Source organism: Anabrus simplex, chromosome 1, assembly GCF_040414725.1.
Source record: "Anabrus simplex isolate iqAnaSimp1 chromosome 1, ASM4041472v1, whole genome shotgun sequence".
In the NCBI taxonomy this organism is placed as follows: domain Eukaryota; kingdom Metazoa; phylum Arthropoda; class Insecta; order Orthoptera; family Tettigoniidae; genus Anabrus; species Anabrus simplex.
The window spans coordinates 962,873,045-962,890,764 of NC_090265.1; the positions used below are offsets into that span (position 1 = coordinate 962,873,045).

At 37.8% G+C, this 17,720-nt stretch overlaps 1 protein-coding gene across 1 annotated transcript in view; it reads left to right on the forward strand.

Moving 5' to 3' along the window:
* Nucleotides 1-17,720, forward strand: part of LOC136857637 (DNA-dependent protein kinase catalytic subunit) — an 873,484-nt gene that overhangs the window by 717,100 nt on the left and 138,664 nt on the right. The window contains exon 44 of the mRNA XM_067136445.2: nucleotides 17,477-17,610. Within this exon, the coding sequence (XP_066992546.2) occupies nucleotides 17,477-17,610 (134 nt within the window). The remainder of the gene's footprint in view (nucleotides 1-17,476; nucleotides 17,611-17,720) is intronic.

Below are 17,720 nucleotides of genomic sequence, written 5' to 3' on the forward strand. Positions count from 1 at the left end.
GAATCCTCTCGGCCGTTATTCTTGGCTTTCTAGACCGGGGCCGCTATCTGACCGTCAGATAGCTTCTCAATTGTAATCACGTAGGCTGAGTGGACCTCGAACCAGGTCCAGGTAAAAATCCCAGACTTGGCCGGGAATCGAACCCGGGGCCTCCGTGTAAGAGGCAGGCACGCTACCCCTACACCACGGGGCCGGCTTTGTAAACGATGCCGGCTCGATTTTTAAAGCGTTCCAGCCACCCGCTCGACGCGGTAAAAGGTACCCTTAATTTGCATTAGGCTTTCTCCTGCATAATAGTCCCACTGAAAGGTATGTTTAAACTTCGCTGCTGTTTAAACCGTATTAGCAGAACTTGTTCTATTTCATCGTACTTTTCATATTTAACTTCCTTACAATTTGCTGAAGTATTCCCTGCAGAAGCAGCGATCTCTTCTTTCTTCGCTATAATACCGTTCAGAGTAGACAGCGGCATCCCCCAGCTACTATGCCAAGGCAAATAAACTCCACTTTGTCTTTGTCTTTTATTGTTAGTGCCATTCGCTTGATCTCTTCCCTCTGAGTTGCGCTCATTTTCACTTAAAAAAAGCTTGTACGTTGATATTACAAGTACAACTAACTTCACCGACTCCTATTCATACTAATTACGATGCTACACTATGCTTGGCAATTCGTAGCTTAGGCTTACAAGAAACAAAGACAAGACGTGTACTACAGTTTGTTAGCATGTGCTTTCTATCTTCCTCACACCTCTGACACCTGCTTCAAGGATAACGGCAGCAAATGGGAAATCTAGCAACTTACTCCTAGAGATTCTTAGAACCTAGGCCTAAATCGCCCCTGCATTCCTACTGGTTGTCACGGCAACGGGCGTAGTTTCTGGCTGTTTCACAAGTACCGCATGGCCAAGCCAGTATTGAGTTTATTTTCCCGCTTCAATCCTCTTCATGCTATAGGTAATGAAGAAAAAAAACACAGGTTCGAAGTTGCAGAAATTAGTGCATGGAAATGTATCTGGGGTATTACATGGGAGAGATAAAGGCGCAGTAGCAACGCTAGCACATCTAAACGTAAACAGTTTCTTTCCCCGCGAGAATTTTATTTCATGTCTCCTCATCCTTGTGCTACGTTCTAATAATGCGATGTAATAAGTACGAGTGATACGATAATACAATGTTTAGCTCGTATAAAGGTAAAATTAAAAATAACTTTCAATTTTATGCCAACACGTGGTATTGCAATGCCTATGTGTGCCTCCCTCAACACCCAGTTGGCTATCAACATTCGTTCAACTTCGTAAACGATCGGGATCTTTCGGCCGGCTGTTTGGCGGCATGTGTATCAGCTGGCTGCTGGCAAAGCGGCTGTTTCCTGCATAGAGTCGCGAAGTTGTTTTTATTCACCAAACTAATAATAGACACGGAAAATCTTATCAGTTTAGTTCAAAAACGTAATTTCCTCTACGGCAAGGCCCATAAGTATTATTGCAACAACGTAAGACTGAATGGCTGGAAGGAAATAAGCAAGGGAATGAAAAATCAGATAGGTTAGAAAATTCAGTTTTGTGGTAGGTTAACAGTAATGTTGTGAACAAATGCACTTTACGGTTTTTAATGTTTAGGCCACCTCGATTAATGACTTCACCCTGTCGCGGCCCGCAAATTACTGCATTAAAGTTTTATCAAATCATCCATTGCGTACTTTATGTTTCTTACGTAGACTCCCGTACGATTTTATTCCGCTAGATGGAACGGCGGAGTGGAAATTTTGACTGATGGGTTCGATTCGATTCCACAAGTCGAGAGTGAGCATCTGCTGTCCGTGTTGTCATAGCGTGACGTCATATGGCCGTGGCAGGCCCGCACATGTTCCGTGACACCAGACACACACCGCGAGCGCGCAAACGGTCTAACACAGGGTGCAACTTGCGCGGAGACTGGAGGGTTCTAACCACGGGCTGCTTTGGGCGGACGTTTTCTATCTCAAGGGGCTCTAAAATCTGAACTGTTTAAGCGGGAAATATATTTACAACAGAACACTTTAAACGGGAAAAATATACATATATCTTAATGCAACTGATCAAGGGACCAAGAATATCACACTTCTTAGGCGGGAAAACTTCTTATGCGGGAACTTCTTAACCGAGTTTCACTGTAATTATTATTATTATTTGCACACTTCTTAGTGATTGATTTTTGTGCAGGGGTGAGGAGTAAGGAGGGAGCTCTCCCGGTTTCAGTAATACTGCCAACTGAATGGAAATACAACCTGAATTGTATCGATAATATGAATTTTCTAAACCTTTATTATCTTAAGCCAACAACTGTGTCACACACACATTATATAACATTTCTTGATGCGAATCTTGTTCCTAGCATGAATTCTATAGTTTGGCTTTGCTGTGTAAACAACAACAGTACTAGTATGTAAAGTGTACGCCAGATGTCGCACAGCGATGCATAAGCGATTCATAGTTTGTGTTTCAAAGGTTGCCAATACAAATCTCGAAGATAACCGAGGTCGACCAATTCAGCACTAGGGGGCCCATGTGTCAGTGAATCACTGAAAGGTGCACGTACTATACAAAGGGCACTAGGAAAGTTTTGCAGTATGCAAAAACAGTTGGCTGGACACCCCTGTTAAGGTGAGGGTTGAAGAGAGGGGTGAAAACCGGTCTAGAACACAGCAAGGTGCGACCTTCACACCAGTTGTTACCAAGCAGGGATTGAAAGCAAGTTAAGATGTCAATGTGGTCTAAAGTTGAATATCGCATAATTATCTGCTACAATTTTGCTCGTGGATTAACTGTTGACCAGTGCTTGGAGGAAATGACCCCTGTGCTGGGGAAAGACTGTCCATATCGGACAACAATTTTCCACTGGTACAAAGAGTTCCAGAGGGGAAATTTTGGGGTTGTAGACGATTCCCCGTTCTGGGCAACCGTCTGAATCAGTGACTGAGGAAAACATTCACATCCCTGCACCAGCTCTTTATTCAATTCTACATGACCATCTCCAGGTTAGAAAGGTTTTTTCCCTATAGGTGCCCCATTCACTTTCAGAGGGAAAAAAGGGCACATTGAGTGAAATGGTGCCGAAAAATACTAAAACAGTTTGTAAATGGCGCTTCGCATAACGTGAATAGCACCATTACCAGAGACAAAACTTTGCTTTATTATTACGATGTCCCAACAAAATCCCAGAACAAGGTGTGACTGTTTGAAGATGAGGGTACTCCTGTGTCTGTGCGAAAGTCAAGGTCAGTGAAGAAAAGGATGATTGCAGTATTCTTCACTACTGTAAACGGGGCATCCTGACTCGGGTTGTGCTAGAAACACAAAGCACAGTTACTGCGAAGTGGTGCAGTGAGACGTGTCTGCCTCAGGTCATCCAGACTCTCAAGCAGCTCCGTCCAAGGTCACGGCTCAACACTTGGCTCTAGCATCACGACAGTGCTCCAGCACATCGTGCTATTGTAACAATGGATTTTCTTGCCAGATCAGAGTTGACTGTGCTTGATTACCCTCCATACAGTCCTGATCTTGCCCCATGTGACTTCGCACTCTTCCCAGAAGTGAAGATATAAGCTGGAAGGGCAGCGTTTTGCATCCAACGAGGAGCTTCTGGCAGCATGGGATCAAGAGTGTGAAAATGTAACCGAAGAAAAGTGGCAGAGTTGGTTCAGTAACTGGTTTCGATGAATGGAGAAGTGTATTGAGTGTGGTGGAAATTATTTTGAAAAAGACTAAAGCGTTCACTCGCCTTTAATTTCTTCAGCAGTGGGGGGTATATCGTCTTCCAGATTTTCAGTTGTTTGAGAGAATTCCAACTTAGAGTCGGGTTCAGGGCAGTTCAAAAGTTTATCAAAGTGCTTCACTACTGTAAACGAGGCATCCTGACTCGGGTTGTGCTAGAAACACAAAGCACAGTTACTGCGAAGTGGTACAGTGAGACGTGTCTGCCTCAGGTCATCCAGACTCTCAAGCAGTGGGTGGTATATCGTCTTCCAGATTTTCAGTTGTTTGAGAGAATTCCAACTTATGGTCGGGTTCAGGGCAGTTCAAAAGTTGATCAAAGCACTTCACTACTGTAAACGGGGCATTCTCGGCATTGCTTAGGTCATGTCTACCATTGTCATCTTTGAAGCATATGCTAGGCGCTTGATACCCCTTCAATTGACTCTTAAAAGTTTGGTAGAAGTTTTGAGAGTTATCTTTAATAAAGCTGTCTTGCAAGTTGATAAGTTGTGAAGGGCCGATGACTTTCGATGTTAGGTCCCTTAAAACAAGCATCATCATCATCATCATCATCAGATAAGTTGTGATTTTTTTAAAGATCTTTTAATTCCCCTTATTATTCTAGCATTGTCTTTCCTTTGTTGTTTGAATTGGTCATAGGGCTCAGTCTTTCCAGAGGATTTCTACTTTTTCCATTGTTTTATTCTCTCTTGTAACATATCTTCACATATTTGATTCGACCAAGGTTTCTTTTTAGGTTTGACTAGCCGAATGTTTTCTGGACTGCATTGGTTATTTCTTTAGATAAATCTTGCCACTTCCCATGATGAGGAGCTTTTATTTCTTCCTGAAATTTTTCCATTGTTTCTTGTGTAATTTGAAGTCTGTTTGTGTTATATTTGTTTACTCTTTTCCCCTCTTCTGTGATTTCTGTTGGGTAAGAATTTTAGTTTGATTTTAGACAAGTAATGAATTTCTTTCATTTTTCTTATGGATATAGCTACATGATCCAGTTGAAATTCACCTAGTACTGGATTTGGAGAAATCCATGTTTTAGCTTTTCTTGGCAATTTCTTGAAGAAAGTTGTCATTAACTTCATTTTAAAGTTTTTACAGATAGTAATTAATCTCATTCCATTGATGTTTGTTCTTTGGTATGCAGCATATATTCCCACTATTGGTCTGTGATTGGTCCATGAATTCTCTCTTTTCCTACTTAGGCATTGGAATCTCCAAGTAATATCACCACATTTGATTTTGGAATTTTAAGTAATTAATCATCCAGGAGTGTCCAGAATTCCTCTACTTTATTTGGGTTCTTTTTGTTGTCTTCATTTATTGGTGCATGACAGTTAGTAGAAGTATATTTTTTATTTTTGCAGTTTGTTGTTAAGAGATATCCTTTCTGAGCGGGATTTGAATTCAGTTACTGTACATTGTCTAATAAACTTTTATGGACGTAAAAGTCTGTTCCCAAGAGTGGCATTCCTTTCATAATTTTAATCGCAAGTTTACCTGTAAAGACTCGATCACATTCTCATCCAAAAATCTTGTCTCTTGTACTGCTAAAATTTGAATTTTGTTTCTGTCTAGTAGTAGTTCTGATTCCTTTGAGGATTTTAATATATTGTGTGCATGGGAAATCTGAGGGTACCAACAAAAAATGTTGTAAGCAATAATGGGACAACGTTAAATACGGGAATGTAAAAGTGGTATAATACTGGATTGATCGGTAGTACATCCTATACATCACCTCTACATTTCATTGGTTCTCCCTTCCTCCACACCAGGTTTCTCACACTCTGGTTGAATGCATTTCTTCGGTATGACGTAAAGCAACTAGCAAAAAGAAAAAAAAATGCATTTCTGTGGTGAATCCTTTGACTAATCTCCCCTGTCCATTCCTGTATCTTGCATCAGTTTAGTTCCCAAGTACTTGAAGCTCTTTAGCAATTTATTGTTGTTCTCCAAATGCATATGTCGCAGGTTAATTTTAACTTCAGTCTTCTTTCCTATCAGCCGCCTATTTGCAGGAAAAATGTCAATTACTTAGTGTTTTTTGATAATAATCCTGATGCATTTCAGCCTATTTGTAAAATGCAGTTACATGTAAATAATGCAAAAAGACTAGCCTCTTCGCAATTTCTTTGCTGATGATGATGATGATGATGCTTGTTGTTTTAAGGGGCCTAACATCGAAGGTCATCGGCCCAGGCAATTTCTTTGAAAGCAGTATTATAATTATATTTAATATTATGATGAAGTACTACTTTTACTTTTTAACTTGAATCTCCTTTATGGGTTCTGTAAAAAAAAAAAATGGTAAATGTTCAGTAAAGAGTTAAGAAAATTGAAATCAAAGCAACAAAATGAGTAGCATATGACAGGTTTCATTGAAACTAATCCAGAATATAACTTACATTATTATTAATTTGTAACTGTACACAAGTACGATCTCCCAATTTTAGGTTAGGAAATTTTCGTAAAATAATTTGTGATATAAAATAATGAATAACATGTGAGTTTGCAGTATTAGAAATGGCCATATCAAAAATCAACTGGCAAAATACAGGAATCAAAATCAATGGGAAAAGGCTAAACGATTTAAGGTTTGCAGACGATATTACACTTTTGGCCAACAACATCGATGAACTACAAACTCTAATACAAGATCTTGTTTCAGCCTGTTGAAAAGGGGGACTATCCAGGAACCTTTCTAACACCAAAGTAATGCTCAACAAATGGGCCCCAGCAGGAAAGCTGCATGTGGAAAACTCCACATTACAAGTCAGTGAGTATGTCTATCTTGGGCAGCTTGTAAACATGAAAGGGGACTTAATACCGGAAATCTTCCGACATATCAAACTAGGATGGCAAGCCTATGGAAGAAATTCTTCAATCTTCAAATCCAACATGCCAACCCACCTAAAGAAGATAGTCTTTGACCAGAGTGTTCTCCCTGTACTGACTTACGGTTGTGAAACCTACACAATGAGCGAGTTTGTTAAGCAAAAACTCAGAACAACCCAAAGAGCTATGGAACGGTTTATGCTAGGCTTCATGAAGAAAGACAGGAAGAGAGCATATTACATCAGGTCAGTCATAAAGGTCAGTGACATTTTAGAAAGGGTATTTACCCTAAAATGGCAGTGGGGAGGCCATGTTGCTCAGCGAACTGATGGTAGGTGGACAAAGCTTGTGCTTGAGTGGAGTCTGAAAGATCATCTGAGACCTAAGGGAAGACCACCGGACAGATGGGATAAAAACATCCGGAAGATTACTGGGATCAGTTGGCAGAACATCGCTCAAGACTGTCCCAGATGGAGAGACCTCATGAAAACCTACCTTGCTTCGGACTTAAAGAGGCCACATCGTAAAAACGATTGAATATGGCTGATAGTGATAGTGATTATAAGAATGATTTGTAGTTAGGAAATATTGAACATGTAGGCCTATATCCTTATTTTTGTACAACTTTAAAATTGGGTAAGAGTCTGTACACATGGCCTAGCAATGAATATTGTGTAACATGGCCAACAGTGACTATATCGGCAAAGACGGTTGAAGTCTGTTGCAAGTGTTGCAACAGGTGGCTTTTAAACCTGGGGTACAGCCGGGAAGTATAGGCTGAAGATGGTAATTCATCAATGTGGATGAACACTAGAGATTGCTGACTTTTGTATCGGCTGCTTGGTAACCATTTAAAGTTAAAAACTTCATCACTTATCCGTACTGAACTAATAATTACAATGTTAGAAAGAGAAAGATTTTCCACCTATTCAATACAATAATAAATTGTTGCACAAATTAATGTTGCAACATGTTTAATATGTTATGGGACTGGTTTCGACATATATCCATGTCATCATCAGCCGATACAAAAATGGCAAGAAGTCAACACACAAAAAACATTAAAGAGTAATTGTAACACTTGTAACACTTTTCTTGAAGAATTAATAATTGAAGTTCATGTAGCAGATTTCAGTGAAGATAATTTTTTGTAGATATCTTAGGTTCTTGAGCACTCTTGTTGTAGATCTTGAGGTTAAAAGAGATGCAGCATAATACACAATTGTTGTTATGCAAGGAATAAACTTGTTGCTAGGTAACAAATGATATGATTTTTGTTTTTGATACATCAAAGGTGGGTAGTGGTATATATAAAAACTCCTAGAATATGTTGTAAGATATGAACCTATCAGTACTGATATAGATTTTTTTAGACCTAAGGAAAAGAAAATAAATTAAAAATAAGAAATATAAAAACAGTGAAAAATGGTAAAATAAGTAGTACTATGAGGCTTATCTTTATTTAGCTGTGCCCTGAAGTACAAGAGAAAGTAAGAACCGAAACTGAACATAGGTAGGGGATGGGAGGGGGTTAGGAAGTAAGGAGAGGAGTTTAAGGTGGGTCAGGGAGGTGTTGTGGTAAGGGCGAGTAGCGTGAGAAGGTGTTGTGTATAACATGGAAGATCGATCGCCTACTTGTCAACTTGAAGCTTTTGAAAACTAAGATAAGGAAGTCAAAAAGGATGTTCGGTATTTCAGACAAATCAATAAGGTTTTGGTTAGGATTAAAATATTGATCAAGGTGTATTAAACAATTTTCAGTGATATCAAGAAGAGGGCCTTTGTTTAGGGTACTGATAATTTCAATGTCTTGGTCTAATGTAGTGAAATGATGTTTTACATCTTGCATGTGTTTTTCTTTTGTAGTTATGAATTTCATTGGGTTCCGTATTGAAGTGGGATTACAGTAAATTAAAGTAAATTCTTCCAAGGTCCACCTATTTGATACAATGACGTTTTATTGTGATTCAATCACATGTCAAATGGTACTAGTTTCGGCATCTATGTGCCATCATCAGCCTTAAGTACAAATTAAACAATTACATATATTCCTAAAACATCTAAAACACATTTTAACACATTATAAAATACAATACTGTACTGATACATGAGATAAGTTAAAATTATGTCACAATTGATTGTTGTAATATAAAATTCTTAAAATTCCAGCTGTTCGTTATATAATTTAGTCTGTGTACATCCTGGATAAGTGAATTTATGCTGTTGTATGCTGACTATATGAGTGACATTTATTCACTTGATATTAGGTGGTTCCGGGGAAGTTTACTTTGATTATGTAAGATTGTGATATAAATAAAGATTAATTTCCACTTCAGTTTAAACCTGAAGGAGAAAATAGCCAAGTTAGACATTGGAAGCAATGTATGGAAGTTACTAGAATCATTAGAAACATTGAATGATGATTGACTCACCTTGAGCAGCATGTTAAATGTGTTGTTACACAGACGGACAGCATGTGTTGCCCTATTGCTGAAAATTTATTATTTTTTACCGTGTTAATGTGTTCTGAATATCTAACTTTTGCATTTAAAACGGTATACACCAGATCTTGAAAATATATTAGTTCTGTTTAAAGAATTGGAGTTATAAATCACTTCCAGGTTTCTATTGTTAGTTTGAAAGGAAATTTTGGAATTATGTTTTTTGAAGATATTGGCAGTGCAGTAGATGTTTTCATTGAAAGTGAAAGTAGAGTAAGCTGCTGGTTTAGGGTTGTTATTTGACAGTGTTGTATTTGTTCGGTGTTTAAATTTATTGATTATTCGTTCAATGAAAAATCTGCTGTAACCATTAAATTTAGCGATGGAACGTATGATATTCTTTATTTAAATTATCTTTAGATAAAGGTATTTTGAAAGCACATTTATGTGATTGTGGGTGTGAGGAATCTTATGGTAGTAGCTGTTTGTGTGGGTTTCCGGTAAATAATATAAGATAAAGAATAAGGTAATCTGCTAATTGTTATATCTAGAAAATTATTGATCTGTTGGATTCAGATTCAAGGGTAAATTTAATATGAAGATGAAACTTGTTGAGATTATTAAGAGTAGAGGATGCATTAATAATCCCATCATCTAGAATTACTAATGTGTCATCCACATATCTTGCCCAAAAAGTATTTTCTTGAAATTATCGTTATCAATAAGAGTGTGTTCCAGAAAGTATATCTCTGCCAAGATCCCCGATGCTGTTGATCCCATTGCCAAGCCATCTTGTTGGTATATTGTCAAATGTGAATCAATGGATCAGTGATACAGACATAGTGTAATATTGGTTGAAGAAGAGTCTGATTTTAATGAATGTGAGTCTGAGGATGAAAATTCTTTCTCCAACTCGTCTGCGTGCAACGACACAAGTGACACTGACACAGATAGCGAGAAAGCGGACGACTGGACGGACGTGAGTAATAGCGACCCTGGGCCAACAAATATTATTCCTGATCAAGGGCCAGTATTACCATCACACTTCGATACTGATACGCCCCCTGTAGAATAGTTTCATCTATTTTTTGATGATGAAATATGATATTCCCAACATTGCATGACATAAAGGCATTTATTGGAGTTTTGAGGATACATCACCTTGACACTTACAAATTCAGGGTATTACTTGTGTACAGCATAGGTTCGACTTCTGTGACTATTTTCTGACAGATTTTTTCACTTTTTGATGGCCAAAGACAAAGAATTAAACCAAAATATCATTGAAAGTAGTTTTTTGTACATATATTTCATAATAGCAGACTACAGTGTACTTCAAGTTAACCACTGTCACATCATAAAGTGGAGTGTGCCATTCTTCCAATGAAAAAATGATTTTACAGTTTTTATTTTGCCTTCAAACCACTTCAAATTTGGATTTCCACTCCTAAACAAGGTACGTGATATATTTAGGCATATTTTCAAGTTTTAGAAAATTTCCCAAAATTTTGCATGCATTTTTTTTCTTTGCCGGCTACGGCCATAAATTACCGCCACTCACAAAGGGTTAAGATGAACACAAATACAGCCCCCGAGCTACTTGGATTAAGAGACACGATTAAAATCCTCGCTCAGTCGGCCCTCTGAAATGAGTAGTAGTAATATTACTACTACTACTTACAATTTGCTTTACGTCGCACTGATACAGATAGTTCTTATTGCGACGATGGGATAGGAAAGACCTAGGAATGTAAAGGAAATGGTCGTGGCCTTGATTAAGGTACAGCCCCAACATTAGAGACTATTTTATATAGCTGAAAACAGTTAACGATATTGCAGTGCTGTGTGCCGGTATCTGTTTCATTATAGTGCATGTAGGTTATGAATAAATACAGTAGGCTACATACCAATTTTTATTTTTCAGATACTTTTATCAGCCGGTTAATGTTATCAAATTATCTGAGTCCCAGAGTGATCATAATAAGCGGCGTCCACTGTATACAAATATATACAGTGCAAGGGATAAAGATTCTTCTTGTTGTTTGGGAACTTCCTACTCGACATATAATTAAGCTAAATAAACAGTCTTTGGTTCCCTGTTTTTCTCTTCAAGATATTACTAGTAAATACTAATCTTCCGAGATGAAGGTGGTTTCCATGATGTCTTCTTTCTTCCTTCTATGAGGTTATTGGCACTATTTGACACCCTTTAAACTCACCCGCTTCACACACCTTAACCCAAGAGAATGCAGCTCTGTCACCTCTTAAGTGTCAATGTCTGTATGGGTTCCCTGGTAATAGACTCGGTAGCTGTACTGTATCTACTCCTTCCATAGTTACCTATTCCCAACTGTTTGCTGTGCCGTCGGTAGTTTCCTTCTCCAGTAAATTAATTAAAATTATCAACTACAGACCCAGTCCACTCTACAAAGCATCCCAATTCATACAAAGTTTCCTAACCAAAAATTATCACTTTCTTTCCAACAAATCCATTAAAAACACTACTGAACTGATAGAGAAATTAAAGGCATTTAACCTACAACCTAACCACTCCCTCCACTCCTTTGATATTGAAAATATGTATCGGAGCATACCAATTTCTAAACTTCCAAAAATCATTGAAAATAATTTAAATATAGTTCTCTTAGTAAAGTAGAAATACAGGATTTCATTCAGCTTCTAAAACTGGCCATCAACAATAACTTCTTTGTTTTTGACAAAATTATATATCAACAGAATGGACTGGCGATGGGATCACCTACATCAGGAATTTTGGCTAATATCTATTTAGATAACTTAGAACATACAAAAATCAATAATAACAACTTTCCAAATATTCTCATTTGGGCCAGATATGTGGATGACACATTTGTCATTATGGATGAATCAATCAAGAACGTGGACTCCATTTTTCAAGATTTGAATAGTATTGACCCATACATTAAATTCACACTAGAGTCGGAAATTAATAAAGCAATCGATTTTCTAGATATAACCATTATTAGAAATATCGCTGGTCTGTCTTACAAAATATACAGGAAACCTACACAAACCACTAACACAATCCACAAAGATTCCATACATCCCCTAATGCACAAATGTGCAGCATACAATAGCATGGTATATCGAGCTTTTGCTTACCCATGGCAAAGAAAGATCTTAATAATGAACTCAATACCATAAGGGCAATTGCCTAGTTCAATGGGTACAACAGGCCATTTATAGAACAAATAATAAATAAGTATAAGTACCGGCCTAAAACCAAACTCATAAAAGAAAAAGAAAAAACCTTCACTTACAATAACGACGTCCACAAAATCACCAACCTTTTCCGGAAACACAATGTAAGAATTTTATTCAAAACTAACAACAGAACCTCCGAAATTTTACATAACTCTGCTTCAATCAATATCTACTCAAAATCTGGAATATATAGATTAAAATGTAATGAATGTAACAGCTCTTATGTAGGTCAAACAGGACGCAATTTTATGATTAGATATTCAGAATATGTCAGCGCGATGAGGCACAATTTCTCCGCCATGGGTCTACATATGCACGACAGTAATCACAAATTTACCGACATTGAACAAGATATACAGCGACCCATCATGAATATTATTGAAAGTTGTTATATTAACTGCGATCAGTACTTCAACCCCAATTATAATTTAAACGAAATTGACGAGAAACCCAATATCCTTTTCAAACTTTTATTCGATTGGCTTAAAAATACCAAACTATCGAAAAACAGTTCGATTTTCCAAGCAATTCGCAATACACACTCTCATCAATTACCCCCACTACCCCATCCTTCCGCCCCACCTTAGTTCCATTCCCCCGCAGGGCTCCGCCTCCTTCCTTCCCCTCGCCTCCTTTACCGCTGCCCACACACTTCCTCCGGCTCCGTCTGTGTAACAACACGTTCAACATGCTGCTCAAGGTGAGTCATTCATCATTCAATGATTCTAATGATTTTAGTAACTTCCATACATTGCTTCCAATATCCAACTTGGCTATTTTCTCCTTCAGGTTTAAATTGAAGTGGAAATTCATCTTTATTTATATCATGATCTTACATAATCAAAGTAAACTTCCCGGAACCACAACATCAAGTGAATAAGTGTCACTCACATAGACAGCATACAACAGCACAAATTCACTTATCCTAGGTGTACACAGACTGAACTATATAATGAACAGCTGGAATTTTAAGAATTTTATATTACAGCAATCAATTGTAACATAACTTTAACGTATCTCATGTATCATTAATGTAATGTATTTTATTATGTATTAAAATGTGTTTTAGATGTTTTAGGAATATATATTATTGTCTAATTTGTACTTAAGGCTGATGATGGCACATAGATGCCAAAACTAGTACCATTTGACATGTGATTGAATTACAATAAAATGTCATTGTATTGAATAGGTGGATCTCGAGAGAATTTTAATTAATTTACTGTAATCCCACTTCAATACGGAACCCAATGAAATTCATAACTCTAAGTTTCCTTCTCCCCGCTCAAGTCTGTGACCTGAAGGTTCCACGCCTGTTACGTAAGCTCCCTTTATATTGTTCCTGTAAAGCTTATTGAATTACCCGGTGGGCTCCTCCAGAGACCTTTAACTAGTCATCTAAGTAGAACGACCATAGTCCATTTACAGTCTCTTGTCTATTATTTATACGTCTTTATACTGCGGCTGTATCATCGAAATGACCGGTTCCTTGCCTAATTGCTTATGTAACTACTTGGTCACCTATTGCTGCCTGAAAGGCTTCCCTCTCATACTTGCGGTACTGGCTGACCCGCTTAACTGCCGTTCCGACCCTTTGCCTTTCTATCTATGTCTAGATGACTTCCCGGCAAACCACCAGAAGTTTACTTCTCAGTCATGACTTACTAACCGCCGCTTCCCTGACTGTTAGGCCCTGACTCCAAGCTCTTACTTGGTTACCGACTCGCGGTCTGACCGACTTACTGTTGCTGACTGAACCTTGCCAACTGACCGTTCCCGACTTTTTTGTTACCTTCTTAAGTTACCTTTGGTGTTTCCCGAAACTACCACGCAGTGTTGACTTTGAACTTCTCGTCATCCTGAGTTGTCGTTTTCCTATTGGTCAGTAACATCCTTTCCCTAATAAGATTGTAGTCATCCGATTGTTCTGGAAGCTTGGAGAATCTGAAACTTTCACTCCTACATGCATCCTCCAAGATCTGTCCTACTGTCCTTTGAACATGTACACACCGTGATAAGGGAGTTACAAACATCCTGTTATGTACTCTTAATGTTTCACCATGCCTAGCTGGTTTCAACTTTTCAAAGCTGCGATGTCTTTAGGTTTCTAATATATGTATTAAAATTATTTCTCTGTATAATTACATTACTCGGACACTTTCAATACTTGATCTGGTATTTTACTACTGTATTGTGATATACATCTGCGTTGAGTTTCCGTTTCCTTGACTCTGTGATTCTTATTTTACATTACTCTTTGTAGTCGCGGTTCGACTCTATGTTGGACTGTTCACTCAATCGTGTACAGACTGTGGGCTGCACCGTGTCAGCGACACAACAGGAAGATGTCTGACACTTCTAAAAATGAAGGTATCAGCTATAAAAGGGGAAGGGCCACGACGGGTGTGAAAATGAAAGACTCTCTAGAACTCGCAAATCTTATACAGTCAGGGTCAGAAAGGAACAAAAATTGACCAAGAAAGGTCGGGTAGTAAAGGTGAAGGAAGTGGAAGCGGAAGCAATGCCAAACAGCGAAGGGAGCCGGAGTTGCCAACTCACACTCCTAAGTTGAGAGACCCTGGTCTTTTTCTAATCGCCTTTTACGACAGGCTTGGATACATGCGTGGGGGTGGTAGAATAACATCCACAACATCTGCTGCCTGGCGTAGAAGGCGACTAAAATGGGGACAATGGACTCTCAAGTTGGGAGCGTGGGTTTGCGACCACGGTTCACCAAGCTGAGTCTGACATTGTTTCCACATAATAGTGTCACACTCTTCATTTTCATCTTTCTCATATGACCTCTCTTGGTCAATTTTTGTTCTGTTCCGACCCCGACAGTGTTAGGTTTGTGAGGCTTAGGGATTGTTTCATTTTCATGCTCTTCGAGGCCCTATCCTGTCTTTTGCCGATATCTACATTCTTCGCAGTGTCAGACCTCTTCCATCTTCTTTCTGAGTAATGTTGATAGAGGATAATTGTCCAATTGGTACTTCCTCTAACAATACAACCACCGTGCATTTTGTACAAACAAAGTCACTTAGTGCAAGTTACAAATGCATTACTTTCTTTGCCTTTATTGCTCGTATTTTTTCCCTCCTGCCTTCCATATACGTCATTCGTTTCTTTAAGATAACAATCATTACATTGAAATACTTATTAACGTAAGCATGAGAAGAGTCCTTACTTATGTAAAGCCCATTTGGCTTATCAGCCATAATGGCTTCAAGCAGTTTGCAATGCCATAATTGCTGCACAAATAATGGCAGTCATAATACTTGCATTAGTAAACTGCAATTTAAAACTATTTAATGTAACACACTAATAAATAATTATAAACACGCCAGTGGCAATGTGCTGTTGAATTATTCTTCACACCAAGCTATGCAGGTAACAGAGACTATCAACTTTTGTGCTGAAAACTGCAAGCTGTCCTGTATTAAAGTAATTGAAGAAGCCTATATATACGTGTGTTTGCATGCGATATAAACCATTTTGGAGCAGACTACAAAGGCATTCCGGAGTCATTACTAGTGTATTACGAGACGATTACAAGTTCATTCCTGGTGTGATTCTGTTGAAGACGCTACATAGTGTTAATTTGTCAGTCATACTCTGGATTATTCCTCTCAGAGAAAATGCACAATGTGATGGTTTATAAGTGTAATCTGGGACAAATGTGTTGTTGTGCACAGAACTGATTATTACTAGATGAAATTTTAGGCCAAGTGTTCAGTGCTTGGTCATTCTTTGATTGATTCGACATGACATTCGTCATTCATCTATTTTACAGTAGCCTTTTTATATTGTGAAGTTGTATGGTTTGATTAACAGAGTGAAGTGATGTGACTGGGATACTTTTCTTTCTATCTTTTTTTTTTTTTTTTTTTTTTTTTTCATGCTGTTGTTATGCGTGCTAAATTGATTCCACAGTGATGATGCTATTTTGTTCATGTAAATGATGTTAAGAATGGGCAGTCATCTTATCCGTATGAAATCATCAGTCTGAAGCATAGCCTAAAGAACTATGTACATTTATGGGTTGTAGATTGTAGATGTTGTTTGTGGATGTTTATTTCTATATAAGCGGCAAAATGATTTGATCTTTTCATGTAATGATTATTGTTGGGGTTTGTTTTGTTTTATTTTATTTCAGGAGTAAATTCTCGTAGTGAAACGAACAGTAAATCTTTTATTGGTGAAGTAAGGAAAAACCTAGCATGCTACCCAATTTATTTTCAGAGTTAAATAGTAGCCACTAAGGTAATGAAGTAAGTTTGGAGCCTTGTCAGTCTGATGACAGCCACCTTGGGAGATGGAGTTCATTCATCCTCTATAAATCTTTTGCAAGTGGTTCCCAATTTCATCATTTATATTTTATTCTATTTACAAATTATTAATTTCATGTTTCAATTTTGCCAATAAGTTACAAATTAAAGGTTATTTCAACCATTGAACAATCATTGCATATCCTACATGCCTAGGTTTCATTTTAAAACACATTCTACAGTTAAGAGAAAGAAGATGAATATAACACAATCTGAATTAAGAACAGTACTTAGACATAATGTTTTTAAATGGAAATGTATAGTAATAATAGTAGTGAATTGTGGAATGATTTTCTGAAGACTACTTATTAACACATTGAAAATGGGCCCCGAATGAAGGCTGCTACCCCATTTCGACAGGAAAGAAATTACACTGCTGCACTCAAACTACAGTAACTCAGAAAGTATTCAAGACATCGACTTCAGACTTGGAACATGTGCTCACTAGGTTGTTTAGTGGTTTGTATGATGTGATATTTTTTTGAAAGCAGTACCGTTTGTGCCTCCAGTTAATAGTGTTTCTGAGAACAATGTAGTAGGAAAGCCTCGTTTGTGACTCATGTAGGCCTACTTATTGTAATCAAGTATGCAAGGATTTCTCTTTACAGTTACAGTTACTCCCCAAATTCACTGTTGCTTGGTACCTACGATAACCAGTCTGCCTATAATTAATCGCATTGTTAACCTCCTGGATGACCTTGAAAACATGTTGCTTTGTCCATGGTTTTTTCAAAGAATCCTGTCCGTTTTCATAAAACTTTTCCTGTTTTACATGAAGCTCTTCTTTAAATCCCTCATAGTGTTCTTCTTTAAATAAAGAATTATCGTTCAACTCTAATTCAGATTGAATATCATGTTGTTGATTTTTTTTTTTCCTCTAGCCAAGGAACCTCATATAGTGACATCTGTTTTGAGAGCTATGAAATATGGTTCGCCCGAAGCTCGACAACTCTTCCCTTGTCTACTTCAAATCCAGCAACTAGCAACAGACTGGAGAGAGCTATTTGATACTGAGGTAAGTTCAGGCTTTGTCCTGCAGAGATATTTATAAAAATGTAAGAATGGTACATATGAGTACAGAATATTAATGTTTCTGTAGGCACTCGTATTATTTCCCTTATTTTT